The 16,299-nt window shown below is 42.7% G+C and overlaps 1 protein-coding gene across 3 annotated transcripts in view; it reads right to left on the bottom strand.

Moving 5' to 3' along the window:
• Positions 1-15,696, bottom strand: part of LOC113012010 (mitogen-activated protein kinase kinase kinase 7-like) — a 31,240-nt gene extending 15,544 nt beyond the window's left edge. Inside the window, exons 1-9 of one of the 3 annotated variants that reach the window (XM_026151952.2) lie at positions 15,512-15,696; positions 13,767-13,877; positions 12,161-12,203; positions 11,342-11,407; positions 9,508-9,553; positions 8,261-8,399; positions 7,621-7,745; positions 5,662-5,790; positions 108-238 (exon numbers count right to left, since the gene is read on the bottom strand). In XM_026151952.2, coding sequence (XP_026007737.1) covers positions 108-238; positions 5,662-5,790; positions 7,621-7,745; positions 8,261-8,399; positions 9,508-9,541 — 558 coding nt within the window. In that variant the 5' untranslated portion in view covers positions 9,542-9,553; positions 11,342-11,407; positions 12,161-12,203; positions 13,767-13,877; positions 15,512-15,696. Of the gene's footprint in view, positions 1-107; positions 239-5,661; positions 5,791-7,620; positions 7,746-8,260; positions 8,400-9,507; positions 9,554-11,341; positions 11,408-12,160; positions 12,204-13,766; positions 13,878-14,337; positions 14,617-15,511 lie in introns of those variants that run through there. The other 2 variants (XM_080293485.1, XM_026151950.2) reach the window with 2 other exon arrangements.
• Between the last annotated feature and the right edge of the window lie 603 nt (positions 15,697-16,299).

Raw genomic sequence — 16,299 nt, 5'->3', positions numbered from 1 at the left:
AAATTTGACTGAATTTCTGAGAAAACAAATGCTATAATTCATTTCTTTACTGTACACACAAACTGAAATAAAATGATAATTCGTGGTTCCATGTAGTGGCACTATACCTTCATTAGATGATTCATAGTGTTTTTGACCTCATTCATTGATGGCCTCTGGCTGGGTTCTTTGTCCCAGCAGCGTGTCATCAGAGTCTCTATGGGTTCTGGAAGGTCTTTGATCAGAGGAGGTCGAGTACCTGTCGTAGTAACCAGTCAGCCAGAAGAGAACAATGGTTTCCATTATCACCATTATGAACAAAACTTCGTATTATGTCAAGAGAAAAGACCTCATTCGGTGTGTACACACAAATGTTTCGTAAATCGTCGACAAACATTTCACTCACATATTTAATTCAGCATTATTTTTGTGAATTTGTTCGTGCTCTACAAACAAATTTAGAAGTTTCTCAGACCAGACTGTGAACACGAATAGATGATGAAAATTATGATGGTGAAAAAATTACTTGAAGACTGCAGTTACAGAGAGATTTCTGGATGAATGAAAACAACAAAAAATGGTAAAGCAATATCAGAATGGTAGTTGCCTTTTTTTGCATACTCTTTTTAATAATCAGGATCAGAATACTTTATTCATCCCGAGGGAAATTAGGGTTACAGCAGGCAGCACGCTAATGGCGCATGCGCACTTACAAAGGAACCATCTGACCAACTTTACACAAACATCACATTGGGCAGACATGTCAGAAAGGTAGGCTGATAGGAAAAAAACAACAAAAATACACTACATGAGGTAAGAGGAGGAGAAAAAAAAAAACTCCACTCAGACTGAGCTCCTAGTGGGAGAACAGTTTGATAACAGAAAAAAACCCCACCTCAGCACAAAAGCACATGACTATCAATACACCTTAGAAACACAAGACAAGCAACAGGGGCGGGTAAAGGGTAAGAGAGAGCCGGTGTAGACAGCGCATCCAGTCCTGCAGTATATCTGCGCTGGTCCAGTTGACTGCTATCTTCCCCGGTAGGGCACAAGCATCGAAGGCGTTGGGAGGGGGGATGAGTGACTGCTTATCAGTGTAAGTGTGTGTGTGTGCGTGTCCATAGTTTAGCTGAGACAGTGTCCTTCGGCCTATCAGGCTAAGTAAACAGTCCTCCAGCCAATCCAGGTGTCCTTGCATGGGATGGGAAGAATAGCTGTAACACAGTCATTATCAGGGAGTGATTGTTCGGCTCCAGCCTTGGGCCTGCAGCTGGCGCCGTGATGGGGATCCGCAATGTTTATGTTGGTTTTGTTAATTTCCATGCGAGCAGCCCAGGAGAATTTTTCAGGCTGCTCTTTAACACAATGGCCTCTCGATCTCCCGTTGGAGAGTCGCGAGCCTCCCCATGATGGTATCAAACTTCTGTTCCATGGTGTTATCGTTCTTTTGATTCTGAGACCTCACAACTGCAGTGATCTGTTCCGCGATGTTTTCCAACTGTCGCTCAAGGGTCTCATTTTGAGCAGGCCTCTCTCTGATGTTTCCCCTCATACGCTCAATGGTGTTGTTTTGAGCCTTCACAGCAGCTGCAAGCGTCTCCAAGGTGTTGACCATATTACGTTCGTTGTGAGAGGTTGCGCCTCGTTCCATTTCGATTCCAGCGGGCAGCCTTGGGGGGGTTTGAACAGCCGGTTCCGCTCTCTTATTTCTCCGATAAACCAGGGCTAAGCCAGCTTAGCCTGTTATCATGGTTCCGAATAGATACAGTGGGGCAAAAAAGTATTTAGTCAGCCACCGATTGTGCAAGTTCCCCCACTTAAAATGATGACAGAGGTCAGTAATTTGCACCAGAGGTACACTTCAACTGTGAAAGACAGAATGTGAAAAAAAAAATCCATGAATCCACATGGTAGGATTTGTAAAGAATTTATTCGTAAATCAGGGTGGAAAATAAGTATTTGGTCAATAACAAAAATACAACTCAATACTTTGTAACATAACCTTTGTTGGCAATAACAGAGGTCAAACGTTTACTATAGGTCTTTACCAGGTTTGCACACACAGTAGCTGGTATTTTGGCCCATTCCTCCATGCAGATCTTCTCGAGAGCAGTGATGTTTTGGGGCTGTCGCCGAGCAACACGGACTTTCAACTCCCGCCACAGATTTTCTATGGGGTTGAGGTCTGGAGACTGGCTAGGCCACTCCAGGACTTTCAAATGCTTCTTACGGAGCCACTCCTTTGTTGCCCGGGCGGTGTGTTTTGGATCATTGTCATGTTGGAAGACCCAGCCTCGTTTCATCTTCAAAGTTCTCACTGATGGAAGGAGGTTTTGGCTCAAAATCTCACGATACATGGCCCCATTCATTCTGTCCTTAACACGGATCAGTCGTCCTGTCCCCTTGGCAGAAAAACAGCCCCATAGCATGATGTTTCCACCCCCATGCTTCACAGTAGGTATGGTGTTCTTGGGATGCAACTCAGTATTCTTCTTCCTCCAAACACGACGAGTTGAGTTTATACCAAAAAGTTCTACTTTGGTTTCATCTGACCACATGACATTCTCCCAATCCTCTGCTGTATCATCCATGTGCTCTTTGGCAAACTTCAGACGGGCCTGGACATGCACTGGCTTCAGCAGCGGAACACGTCTGGCACTGCGGGATTTGATTCCCTGCCGTTGTAGTGTGTTACTGATGGTGACCTTTGTTACTTTGGTCCCAGCTCTCTGCAGGTCATTCACCAGGTCCCCCCGTGTGGTTCTGGGATCTTTGCTCACCGTTCTCATGATCATTTTGACCCCACGGGATGAGATCTTGCGTGGAGCCCCAGATCGAGGGAGATTATCAGTGGTCTTGTATGTCTTCCATTTTCTGATGATTGCTCCCACAGTTGATTTTTTCACACCAAGCTGCTTGCATATTGTAGATTCACTCTTCCCAGTCTGGTGCAGGTCTACAATACTTTTCCTGGTGTTCTTCGAAAGCTCTTTGGTCTTGGCCATGGCGGAGTTTGGAATCTGACTGTTTGAGGCTGTGGACAGGTGTCTTTTATACAGATGATGAGTTCAAACAGGTGCCATTCATACAGGTAACGAGTGGGGGACAGAAAAGCTTCTTACAGAAGACGTTACAGGTCTGTGAGAGCCAGAGATTTTCCTTGTTTGAGGTGACCAAATACTTATTTTCCACCCTAATTTACGAATAAATTCTTTACAAATCCTACCATGTGGATTCATGGATTTTTTTTTCACATTCTGTCTCTCACAGTTGAAGTGTACCTCTGGTGCAAATTACTGACCTCTGTCATCATTTTAAGTGGGGGAACTTGCACAATCGGTGGCTGACTAAATACTTTTTTGCCCCACTGTAGATATCTTCAGCGTCCTCGATCGACAGTCCCGCCAGGCACATGATCCTCCAGTTCTGCCACCCGTCCATCGTGTATCCGGCAGGGAAAGTCCCTCCAGGGCACTCAGGCTCTCCCGAGCCCAGATTTCTCGTTGAGAAAAGGGTGTCAATAGCATTCAGAGACCAGTTGATCAAATCCATAATTCTCTTTTAGGTTTTAGAGAACGACAGTGGGAGGCTATTCCAGGGAAAGTAATGCACACAAGACAAGACAAGGACATAGAGGCTAAGCAGGGAAGATAAGGGTGAGGAGGAGAGGAGAAAAGTGCGACCGCCTTCGCTGAGAGCTAAAGAAGAGTGCACCAAGTGCTCTGATTACCACTGGAATCACTGTTACCTTCACACTTCACATCTTTCTGAGCTCTTCTCTGAGCCATTTGGTACTTCTCCAGGTTCTTGTGTTCCTTCTTCCTGATGTGTCTATCACCATGGTTGCTCTTCCCTGCTTGTCAACCACTACTATGTCCAGTTGGGTAGCCATCACCAGTTTGTCCGTCTGTATCTGGAAGTCCCACAGGATCATACCACAGTCATTCTCGACATCACCTTGTTCCTCGAATTCAGCTGACTACTCAGAACTTGCCTTACTCTCTGCAGGTACTTGATGGTTGCAGCTTTCCTAGCGGCCTCTTAGTGGTTCCTATTTGTCTGTGGTACTTGTAGCTATTCTCACTACTTCCAGTAGTGCGATCCTCTCAGTTTTGACTACCTTTTCTTCGTTACCATCCGATGACATTTCTCCAGTCTGAATGACATTCCGATGCTGCTGCTTTAGATCCTTGGAGTGTGGATCAGTGAATCGATGTATCATTCACTCTTGGCATACAGCTTGATGCCATCCATGTGGAGGAGGTGGCTTACAATTGCTCCATTCTGTAGTCTGTATCAGTAGCCAGTCTTGTCAATGATCTCATTCAGGGGGTTCAGGCCTATGCAGAACAGCACTGAGGACAGCGGGACAGATCCCGCACCGATGGTGACTTGTGCTATAGGCTTGAAGTTGGCGTCTAAGTGTTGTACGCCAGATTCCCATTAAGTTCCTGATGAAGGCTCTAACGGTCCTGTTGATCTCGTATAGTTCTAGGCATTCCAGGATCCATGTGTGGGCCATCGAGCCATAGGCCTTCTTGTAATCAATCCAGGCAGTGCACAGGTTGGCCAGCCTAGTCTTGCAGTCTCAGGCGACTGCTCCATCTATCAGTAGCTGGTGTTTCACTCCCAATTCCTTTCCATGCGCTGCTCATGTATTGAGCCAGGTGCCTGTTCAACTTAGCTGCTATGATGCCTGACAGGAGCAATCATGTGGTACTGAGGCAGGTTATTGGCCGGTAGTTGGATGGGACCGGTGCCTTCTGGGGGCTCCTTGGGGATCAGGACTGTCTGGCCTTTGTTTAGCCATTTTAGGTGTCTCTCATTGACTAGCAGCTGGGTCATTTGTGCTGCCAGGCGCTTGTGGAGTGCAGTCAGCTTCTTCAGCCAGTAGGCATGAACCATGTTGGGGCCTGGTGCTGTCCAATCCTTCATACTGGAGACCCTTTCTTGGATGTCTGCCACTTTGATGGTTACTGGACCCTGTTCAGTGAGCTAGCTGTAGTCTGCTCTTAGATCCACTAGCCACTTAGCATTGACATTATGGGCTGCATCCTTCTCCCATATGCTCTTCCAGTATTGCTCCATCTCCAGCCTTGGTGTTGCTGTTGTCATGCTGTTTCCTGCCACTGAGAATACACCTTGGATTGTTCTGTGGAGAACAGCTGGTTTATTCTCCTGCCTTCTATTTCTCTGGTATACCTCTTTAAGCGCCTGGCTTGAAGGCTATGAGTCTTTGCTTGGCAGTTTCCAAGGCCTCAGATATGGACAGCTTGCTGTACTTCTCAGGCACCTTCCACATCACACCTTTCTGTAACTTCGATAGTTGGCCAACTTCGCCCTATGCTACTTTGATCTCACACAAACACACACGCCTGAGAGAAGAGCTTGAGAAGCTCTGGAGGATGAAGGCAACAGTGGTCCCAGTGGTAATTGAAGCGCTCGGGGCAGTGACTCCCAAGCTGGCGAGTGACTACAGCAGGTCCCAGGAACAACATCTGAGATGTCTGTCCAGGGGAGTGCAGTCCTAGGAACAGCAAAGATGCTGCACAGGACCCTCAAGGTCCCAGGCCTCTTATGGAGGACTTGAGCTTGAAGGATAAAGACTACCCCCAAGGTGAGTAAGGACCTTTTTTTGTACTCTGTTAAGGTCCTCACTATCTAATAGAATCTACTCACCTCTGTGGACAGCCCACATTATGCAAAATGCAGAACCACCAATCTCGTCAAAGGGTTTCTTGCGTGTGATGACCTCCCACAGGATAATCCCCCAGCTGAACACATCACACTTTTCACTGTAGTTACTGCCTGAAGAATATAAACCAAAACCATATTTAAAATAATCTGAAAGTTATAGCCAGCAAAATACAGGTTAAAAGTGATGGTCATTAGGTAGTTCACAGTGACAAAGTCGTGCAGTTGTACTAAATAAGTTTATATATCCCTCGTGTCATAGTTAATTAACTGACACCAAGTGTAGTCCTCCTTCAACACCTGCCAACACTCTGATCTTTCCTGGGTTTCTCATATATTTTAAAACCACTACCCTTTGGCTTCCTGGCTTCATTTCTCCTGGTAAGATCTACAGACAATACATTGGACTTCTTTGCTTGATCAACTATGGGACCTTATATAGACAGGTGGGTGCCTTTCTAAATCACATCCAATCAACTGAATTTTCTACAAATGGACTCCAATCAAATTGAAGAAAAATCTGACAAATGATCAGTGGAAACAGGATACACCTGAGCTCAATTTTAAGAACCAAAGTCTATAAATGTTTATATACACGCTATATTTGTTTTTTTTTATTTTTAATGAAGAATTTCACTGTAACCTTTTTCACATTGGGTTTTTGGGACATTCCACGTAGAATTTTGAGATGAAAAATTTATTTAATCCGTTTAGGAATAAGGCTTACAAAATTTGGGACAAGTGAAGTGCAGCAAATACTTCATCAAATAAATTTAAGTTATTAAATTAAATGATATTAAATTTTTGTGTGTTCATCTCATCTTTTTGTGGCTGGTTCCTTTAGGGGTCAACACAGTGCCTCTACCGTCATACCAATCTTCTACCTGTCCTCCTTCACTACATCTCTGAATTTTGTTGGTAGTCTGCTTCCTTTCCTCCATCCTGGCAGCTGCATAATCAAGATTTGAACATTCTTAATGTAGTATATAACAACATGAGACCAACATGAGATCCTGAGTCCAAGATTGAAGAGGTGGGCGGGTTTTGAGCAGATCAACACTGGTTTATCTTCCAGAATTTATTTCTACACAGCTTGTGGAGGTAAAGTATGAAGCTCCTCTTGGTAAGATTAAAGATGCTGATAAATCAGCAAAGAACAACATTACCATGACAGCTACAGTCTGGATCAGTGTTGCCACAGAGGTATATCACTTGTCACTTTATAGGGTTAGGTTTATTATTGCCTCACAAAAACGTCCCGTGAAGGACACAGTGGGCCAACCATTGCTTCTTGGATTGAGAAGACTGCGGATATTACTCTGAGCAAAATTGTGGTTGTTTTCCATGACAATGGCTCCAATGTAGTGGTGACTGCAAACATCTTGCAGGAAAAACATGGGTGGATGTCTTACTTGTAAAATTATTTCTATTTCTATCCTTAATCACTCTAACCTGCTGCACATCCTTTCCAGCTTGAGCTCTCTGCCTAGACAATCGATACAAGTTCTGTTCTCCCTCCTTTGTGTCCAGCATCTTAAACAACTCACTATAAGCCTTTTCCACCTCTCTCTTGGCCGTATACTTAGCCTGCGAGTACTCCTGTTTACTTTCATCTTTTGTGTGTTCATTTAAGGAACACATAAGGGTTAAAAATACTCGATTTTTTTGGATTATACAAGGTATATGTATAAATGGGTATATGTGTAAATAAATAATTGATTCTTGGCAAGACCATCATTTTTATTGAAGCGACCCTTCCCATGAGTGATATAGGTAGAGGTTTCCATCTAGCCAGATCATCAAATGGAAAAATCATAGTGTTATTAAGCAAGCTTGATTGTTAAATCCCATTTCTAAAACAACAATGTGAGTGACACAAATCTAAGTACTCATTGTGACAAACAAAGATTTGATTAATATCTAAAAATATTGTTCATGGCTGACCTTCAAATACTTCTGGTGCCATCCAGGCTGCACTTCCTTTATTGTTGGTCATGTAGGTCTGAATATCACAAGCTGTTCCAAAGTCGCATATCTTCAGCACAGTACCACGAGCCACAAGCAGTAGACTGGAACAGTACAGACAGGGGTTTAAGACTTTCAAAAAATCTAAAATTTATATTCTAGTATACTTCATCAAAACTGATCAAAATACCATCATCAATATGATATCGCCTAGAAGAAAAGTTAGATGATGATGCTCTGTGGAGCGTGAATGTGTGCATGACATTTCATGGCAGTCTAACAGTCTTACAGTCTTCTGTTCCTTCAATTGATATTGCAAATGTCAGCTTCAAAATGCCAAATTTCAGGAAATAAAGATTCATAATCATGGCAAAATAAACATGTGGACAAAATTTCATGGCAATCCATCCCATAGTTATTATGCTATGTCGGTCAGCAGCAACAGACCGATCAGCAAGTAACACCAAGAGTGACTAATACTTTAGATAAATTGTAACAGAAATACTTTTAAACCCGTGGGGGGGAAAAAAACACATGTTCCAAAATGCCACCACAAAGGTTTTGAGTGCTCTTAAATCTCTGCACTGTTTATCATTATCTGTATCATTGAGAATCTTACTTTGGTGGTTTGAGGTCCCTATGAATTAAAGCCTTTGGCTTCATAGCATGAAGATAGGCAACTCCCTGGGCACACTGCAGACACCAGCTCATTGCATGGGATGCTGTATAGAAGGGCTGTGGGTCTGCACCATGCAGAACTTTGAGTGAGAAGCAGAGATGAAAAGAAATAATGATTATATCAATAAGCACAATAATGTGAGACTGTCATTTTTCTGCTATTTCAAATGCATTGGAATTAATTAGTAAAGAGCGTGAATGGTACGGTATGGTAGCCTCCAGACTTATTTGAAAATTAACTACTTACATTGTTGTAACATTGTGCTTTATTAAATAATTAAGCAGTTTTTTTAAATATACTAAAATATCCCACGGATATTCAGACACTGTTAGAACCAGCATAACTGAAATATCGTACATTTGTCAACAATCGTTAAGATGCTTCTGCAACTGCATTCGAAGATACCCGTGTCTATTTGAATTCAATGAAGACGATGAGGAAAGCCATACAGCTTTCTATAAAGTCTCAAACACCTCTCACTGATGTTCTTCTTTATTATATATGTTATTATGTTTATATGTTATGTAAGATAAAACCAAGCCATGACACTAAGAGAGCTGTGGGATTCTAAACTTTGGACTGTATCAAGGCACAGCTCTGGGAAAGGATACCAAAAATGTTTTTGCAGCACTGAAAGTGTCCCAGAGCACAGTAGCCTCTATTATCTTAAAATGGAATAAGTCTGAAATCCAGTCTAGTTCTTAGATCTTGCTACCCAGCCAAACTAGACAATAATTAGGAATGACCAGTCTTGGTCAAACAAGTAAGCCAATGGTTTCTATAAATGAGAGACAAAAAAAGGTCAACCAAACTAAGAGAATCATTGATAAGAAAACCTTGTAAGTTTGGAATACTTATGTAACAGGGCAATTCAGACTTTTAACTTTAACATGTAAACATGCCAAATGGTAAATGGACTGGTTCTTATAGAGCACTTTTCTACACTATCTGAACACTCAGGGCGCTTTATGACATCCATTTTTGTCTTAGGAAGTACACTGTGAAGGTTAACAAAGAAGATATGGAAAACATGAAAGGGTCTGAAAACCTTTTGAACTAATAATAGGACGTTTTTATTAGCTATACTAGGAAAAGCTATGCAACGGAAAAAAACTATAACATGTTTCAGTAACTATCTCCTTAACTTCCCTTTAAAAAACTCTTTGCTCAGACACAGTAGGACTTACGGTTATATAAAGATCCACATTCTGCATACTCCATGACCAGACAGACCTGAGGGGGAATAAAAGAAAAAAAAAATCACATATCCTACAGATACAGTGGCTTGCAAGAGAACTTTGCCACATTTTGTCACATTACAGCCACAAACATGGATCAATTTTACACTTGAGAAGTGGAATGAAAATCATACATGATTCCAAACATTTTTTACAAATAAATAACTGCAAAGTGGGGTGTGGTAATTATTCAGCCCCCTTTGGTCTGAGTGCAGTCAGTTGCCCATAGACATTGCCTGATGAGTGCTAATGACTAAATAGAGTGCACCTGTGTGTAATCTAATGCCAGTACAAATACAGCTGCTCTGTGATGGCCTCAGAGAATATTGGGAGTAACAACACCATGAAGTCCAAAGAACACAGCAGACAGGTCAGGGATAAAGTTATTGAGAAATTTAAAGCAGGCTTAGGCTACAAAAAGATTTCCCAAGCCTTGAACATCCCACGGAGCACTGTTCAAGCCATCATTCAGAAATGGAAGGAGTATGGCACAACTGTAAACCTACCAAGACAAGGCCGTCCACCTAAACTCACAGGCCGAACAAGGAGAGCGCTGATCAGAAATGCAGCCAAGAGGCCCATGGTGACTCTGGACGAGCTGCAGAGGTCTACAGCTCAGGTGGGGAATCTGTCCATAGGACAGCTATTAGTCGTGCACTGCACAAAGTTGGCCTTTATGGAAGAGTGGCAAGAAGAAAGCCATTGTTAACAGAAAACCATAAGAAGTCCAGTTTGCAGTTTGCCACAAGCCATGTGGGGACACAGCAAACATGTGGAAGAAGCTGCTCTGGTCAGATGAGACCAAAATGCAAAACGCTGTGTGTGGAGGAAAACTAACACTGCACATCACTCTGAACCATCCCCACTGTCAGATATGGTGGTGGCAGCATCATGCTCTGGGGGGGCTTCTCTTCAGCAGGGACAGGGAAGCTGGTCAGAGTTGATGGGAAAATGGATGGAGCCAAATACAGGGCGATCTTGGAAGAAAACCTCTTGGAGTCTGCAAAAGACTTGAGACTGGGGCGGAGGTTCAGCTTCCAGCAGGACAACGACCCTGAACATAAAGCCAGGGCAACAATGGGATGGTTTAAAACAAAACATATCCATGTGTTAGAACGGCCCAGTCAAAGTCCAGATCTAAATCCAGTCGAGAATCTGTGGCAAGATCTGAAAACTGCTGTTCACAAACGCTGTCCATCTAATCTGACTGAGCTGGAGCTGTTTCAAAGAAGAATGAGCAAAGATTCAGTCTGTAGATGTGCAAAGCTGGTAGAGACAGACCCTGAAAGACTGGCAGCTGGAACTGCAGCAAAAGCTGGTTCTACAAAGTATTGACTCAGGGGGCTGAATAATTACACACACACACACACACACACACACACACACACACACACACACACACACACACACACACACACACACACACACACACACACACACACCACTTTGCAGTTATTTATTTGTAAAAAATGTTTGGAATCATGTATGATTTTCGTTCCACTTCCCACGTGTGCACCACTTTGTGTTGGTCTTTCACGTGGACGTCCAATAACATTGATTCATGTTTGTGGCTGTAATGTGACAAAATGTGGAAAAGTTCAAGGGGGCCGAATACTTTTGCAAGCCACTGTAAATACAACAAAATCATGAAGATCAAAACAACTCTAAACCTATCACTGCTTCTTCACATCCAGACAAGATAAAAACATAATGGGACAACTTTTTTCTTTTTTTTTAATTCAAACTTTTATTGTTGCAAATGTTGAGTGTTAGATATACTCACTGGATTGTCACAGAAGCCATAGAGCTTAACAATGTTGGAATGATTCACTCGGGAGAGCTGGCGGAGCTGTGCATAGACAAAAGCAGCACAGGTGTAAAGGACATACACATTTTAAAAAAGCAGTCAGAGAGTGCAAACCTCCCCAAGGAAGCTCACTTTCTGAGCACTGTTTACTTTGAAGGAAATAGTATTCTATTTTATATATATTAATTTTGTTTTTGCAAAAAAAAAAAAAAAAAACACACACAAAAAACAAAAACATTCAATAAGGGCAAAATTAGAGATGTTTACTTTAATTACGCTAACATTATGTGGGAGCAGCTAATCCATAATAGACACTGATTTATAAAAAAACTGGACATGAATAACTGAAGTTTATTACGGAAGAGGATTAGGGCCACTGGGGGGGGGAGAAGAAAAGAAGTGGGCATGTCTTTTTTCTCTTCTTTTCCAGAATTCTGAGATTAAAGTCAGAATTCTGACTTTAGACATGCTAGACCAGGGGTGGGCAATTCCAGGCCTCGAGGGCCGGTGTCCTGCAGGTTTTAGATCTCACCTTGGGTCAACACACCTGAATCACATGATTAGTTCATTACCAGGCCTCTGGAGAACGTCAGGACATGTTGAGGAGCTAATTTAGCCATTTAAATCAGCTGTGTTGGTTCAAGGACACATAAAACCTGCAGGGACACTCGAGGCCTGGAGTTGCCCACCCCTGTGCTAGACCATCCTTAGACTTGGTCAGATTTGCTTCTGGAATATTTGTGAAAAAATGGCTTGTCTTCTATTATCTGAAAGGTTGGCAGCTGACATACTCACAGCAGAACCTCAGTTCACTGACAAAGGGTTGATTTTTTGGATACTGGAAAAAAAAACAAACAACAACTCTGAAGGTTGGAGATGTTTTAACCAAAGACAAAACCCTTCCAAGCACTGACCAACACGTTCACAAAGTGGAGATGAAGACTGTAAAAGGAGGAACTGTCAGGCCAATTTTAGACATTGTAATCCTCCTTTCTGGGAAAATTTGAAGTAAAACTAAAAAGTTTCTGTTTCACACTTAAAAAAAAAAGGAAGAAAAGAATTTCTTTACATTGTAGTTTACATAGTGGCATAATAGAATCACGCCAAACACAGAGTATACTGTCTTTCTTAGAAATTAACAGATTTCAGTGCACATGTTATTGACACCAGAGCAAATGGGCCTGTTGGTGAAGGACAGTCAGGGCAGGCCTCCTGGCAGTCCTATAAGATAGGAGACTGGCTGTGTGCAGTCTGATCCGGATTATCTGGGTAGAGTGCTGTGCAAACCTGTAGAAGACTGCCCATGGTTCCCAAGTGCAGGTTGAGAAAATAGTCTTACTGTGGTGTCATCTTCTTGAAACGCCCACTTCGCGGCTTGTCTTTGACATCCCCCATTGTATGGCACTTGGCCTTAAATTTAAGAGATGGTAGTAGAGTTCACATCAAATAATGCTGCAATTTGGTTTTGCAGAACAAGAACAAGAGTTTGAATAGGGCCTGCTGCCCTATAGGGAAGGTCCTATTCAGATCAGTTAAATGTGGAATGTTTGGAGCAGACAAAACTGGCCGCTGTAGTGGGGTCTGTGTGCACAGATGCCACTACTCAGGTGCCCATCAGACACCTGATTAGCAAGAGTCAATAGCAGAAGATGCTATTTAGCACTGACAGAGAAGACTTGGCAAGTATTTCAATTTACTCAACTCTGCTGCTCAACAAACAAATGCATTTTCCTTAAAAATGTGGCACCATATAGGGGACACAAGGAGAAGATAAGAAGAAAAGATAGCTGTAGGCCTCAGGGAAGCTGTTGCATGGTGCCATGGGTTCATCTAGTGTGTATCAGTACTGACAGGTATTTATGTTTCTCGGTCCACTGGATTAAAATGGGAGACAGTACTTCATCTACTATATGTCGTGGCATTGGGTAATTGTGGACCTTCACTGATGATAGCGCGTGGATGAGTGGAGAAAGAAAGCTTAATATGAATATATTAAGAGTTGACTGAACCAACTCTGATCGGCTGTTTTGTAACGGAAAACCCAGGAGTTTGCGTTTTCTATCATTCACACTCCAATGAATGCACTGGAGAGCAACTTGGGTTTAGCTGGCACGCAGGCGGGAGCAGGCAGGGCCAGAACCACCAGCCTTCTGATTGGTGGGTGACGTCCTCTACCTCCTGAGCCACAGCCTGGAGGCAGAGCAGGTAGGTAGCCTGTGCTGGCAGTACATTCACAGTGAGTGGAGCTTTCCAGCCAAATGCGGTGTTTTAGTGTCATCTGGTTAAATCTACTTGTCCACATTTTATTTGCTTTACTGCCTATGAAAAGTTATTTTTCCTATTACATTAAGATATGTGATACTGTACAACAGATGGGCACAAAAAAGGATATTCACAGTACCTCAACAAGGAAAGCATTCCGTTCGTTGTCACTCTCAATGGTCTTGATTGCTACATCCTTTCCTTTCCACACAGCTTTGAAGACAACCCCAAAAGTCCCTCTGCCAACAGCCTGAAGACAAAGAACATGGAAAATTAACAGCTGCAACTCGGGGGACAATACTCTGTTGTTATTTTCCCTTAATACCAGAAGAGGGACTACAGTAACATTTACTTTAAAAATACATTTTATTGTATATCAGTCGTCATCGTATCATATAAAATAGCTAAACTGGGAATCACTAGTTCACATATGAGTAACTGTGTCCTTTAAAAACCGGGGCCTCGTTATGATTACTAGCAGGTTTATTCAGTAGTAAACACTGTCATGTTTTATATCTTGTGACAGACTCTCACTGTACTTCGCAGTTAAGAACAGTACCCCTTCAAAGCGAACAAACAGATCAGACTTCTTTGGTCCGTTACAGTCTAACCGAGCCTTACTCAGACAGAAACGTAGCTGATCCAAACTCAGCCACTGATCTCTAGCACCGCTGAGCTAACATTAGTTTCAATATATATCTTTAAATTACCGCTTCTACTTGGATATCTGCGTACTGGATGTCCTCAAACATACACCCAGCTAGAGTCTCCACCATCGTGGCAGAGAGCCGACACTCCTCGAAGCAAGCCGACGACGCTGGACTTACAAACCGAGGTTTATCGTGTTTTTATCAGAAAAAAAAAACCTTGGGGGAGTCCTGCCGAGCTGCCTTACTCATCTGTTGCTCTGAATTCAGGAAGTAGACACCAACAGCTCGCGCAGTGGCTAGAGACGTCTGTGATATGCGCGCTCGTGAACGCTGCACAGCACACAGTGCCTAAATACAAGAAGTAAACAGCGCAACGGATAAGTTAAATCGTAATGAAACTGGTTTACAAACACAGTTTATTTCTACGTAAAACCTTGTGGTATAAATTATTTGTTTAAAAAAGGCCAAATCAATCAAGCTGTTAGTGATTCGCAGTCTTGAATGCTGCTTTTGTTTTGTTTTTGTCTGCACAAGAACCTCCACCAGGGGCGACAGACCACATGTGCCATGGTTTGTACAGTTTGTCTTCCCAGACAGCACGCACCATCATTGACCATGCCGCTATAAAGGAGTGTAGTTAGTACGACACAGAGTACATAACAGCGCGATGTTACGTTGAATTCGTTGATAAAGGTTAGGCTGGAGATAAGGAAGAGCGGGGGAGGTGTGATGGAAGCGAGGAGACAGGCGCCGGGGGTCGCCACGGATGGATCTGTGATCATTTTAGAGTGGCATACATGTCTCACAAAAATAAAATATTTGGAATGCAGGTAGCGGTGGAAAAAGATCAAATTACACCATATTTTATAAGGATGCTATGTGTTTTCATTCATATTTGTTGGAGAGGTTATGAGCAGATCAGTCTACTCTTCATTTTATCAGATGCAATTGATCACAGCTTGTGAATTTTCGTTTTACCCACTTAAGTAAGCTTTTAGATCAGGGGTGTCAAACGTACGGCCCGCGGGCCGGTGTTCCAGATCAACTGGCGTTTAGATCAACTGGCGTTGGTCGAACAGATGTGTGGCAGTCTTGCGTTTCAGTAGCTCCTACCGACAAACCAGCAAAAAAACGCCAAATGTGTCACCTGTGACACTTGTGAGGTTGTCTCAAACACACTCCGTCAGTCTTGATGCTGTTGAACAACAAAATGTTTAAAATGTGGCGAGTTTACCTGGTGATATCCTCATGCGCGACGCGATCGCGAAAACAGCAAACAATTAACACCACGCCGATGTTGTTCACGGGACAGCAAGAGTAAACGATCGGGAGACTCTTGTCGTCGTTATCGTTCCACTCGCACGGTTTATTTCACCGAATTCAGCGTTTTTGCTTCACAACTAAAGCGAGCAGTTTACTTTGTGCACTAACATGGACTCGAGTCAACCAGCGCCACCTCTGGCCAAGTGCCACAGCCTACAGCCAGATCAGCCTGTGACACACATCTGCAGCACGTTTGATTTCGTTTCTTGCACAACACATTTGTACCTTTCAATTGTGTCTGTCTGTGAATCATGCAAATAAACCTTTGAAATGAATGAAATGATATCATATATTCCTTATTGGCCTACATTTGTACAAAATTCCAAATTATATACACAAAGTCATAGAAATCACCACTCCAATTGGTCATCATGATTTTGATATTCTCTTTTCCCATAACAATGAAATACACCTTGGACAAATATGACACATCAATATTTCATTAGTGTTGTCACATCACATCCTGTAAGCATCATCTGCCTGTGTCCTTTCCCTGAAAATGAATATTTCCAGCCAATATAGGCAATTCATCAACCTGGCTGGAGAGTTGGTAGTTATATATAAAGTCAGTGACTCAGGTGTGTCGCTTGGTTTGTCATCTGTTTGTGAGACTGGAGGAGACGCAATCTTTTGTTTTAAATCTTAGTTAGGAAGGTTCCTGTTTTAAAACAAGCACGTATTGTGAGAAATGCAAGAAGT

Source organism: Astatotilapia calliptera, chromosome 19 (genome assembly GCF_964374335.1).
Source record: "Astatotilapia calliptera chromosome 19, fAstCal68.1, whole genome shotgun sequence".
Classification (NCBI taxonomy): Eukaryota; Metazoa; Chordata; class Actinopteri; order Cichliformes; family Cichlidae; genus Astatotilapia; species Astatotilapia calliptera.
This window is presented reverse-complemented; position numbering and strand designations above follow the sequence as displayed.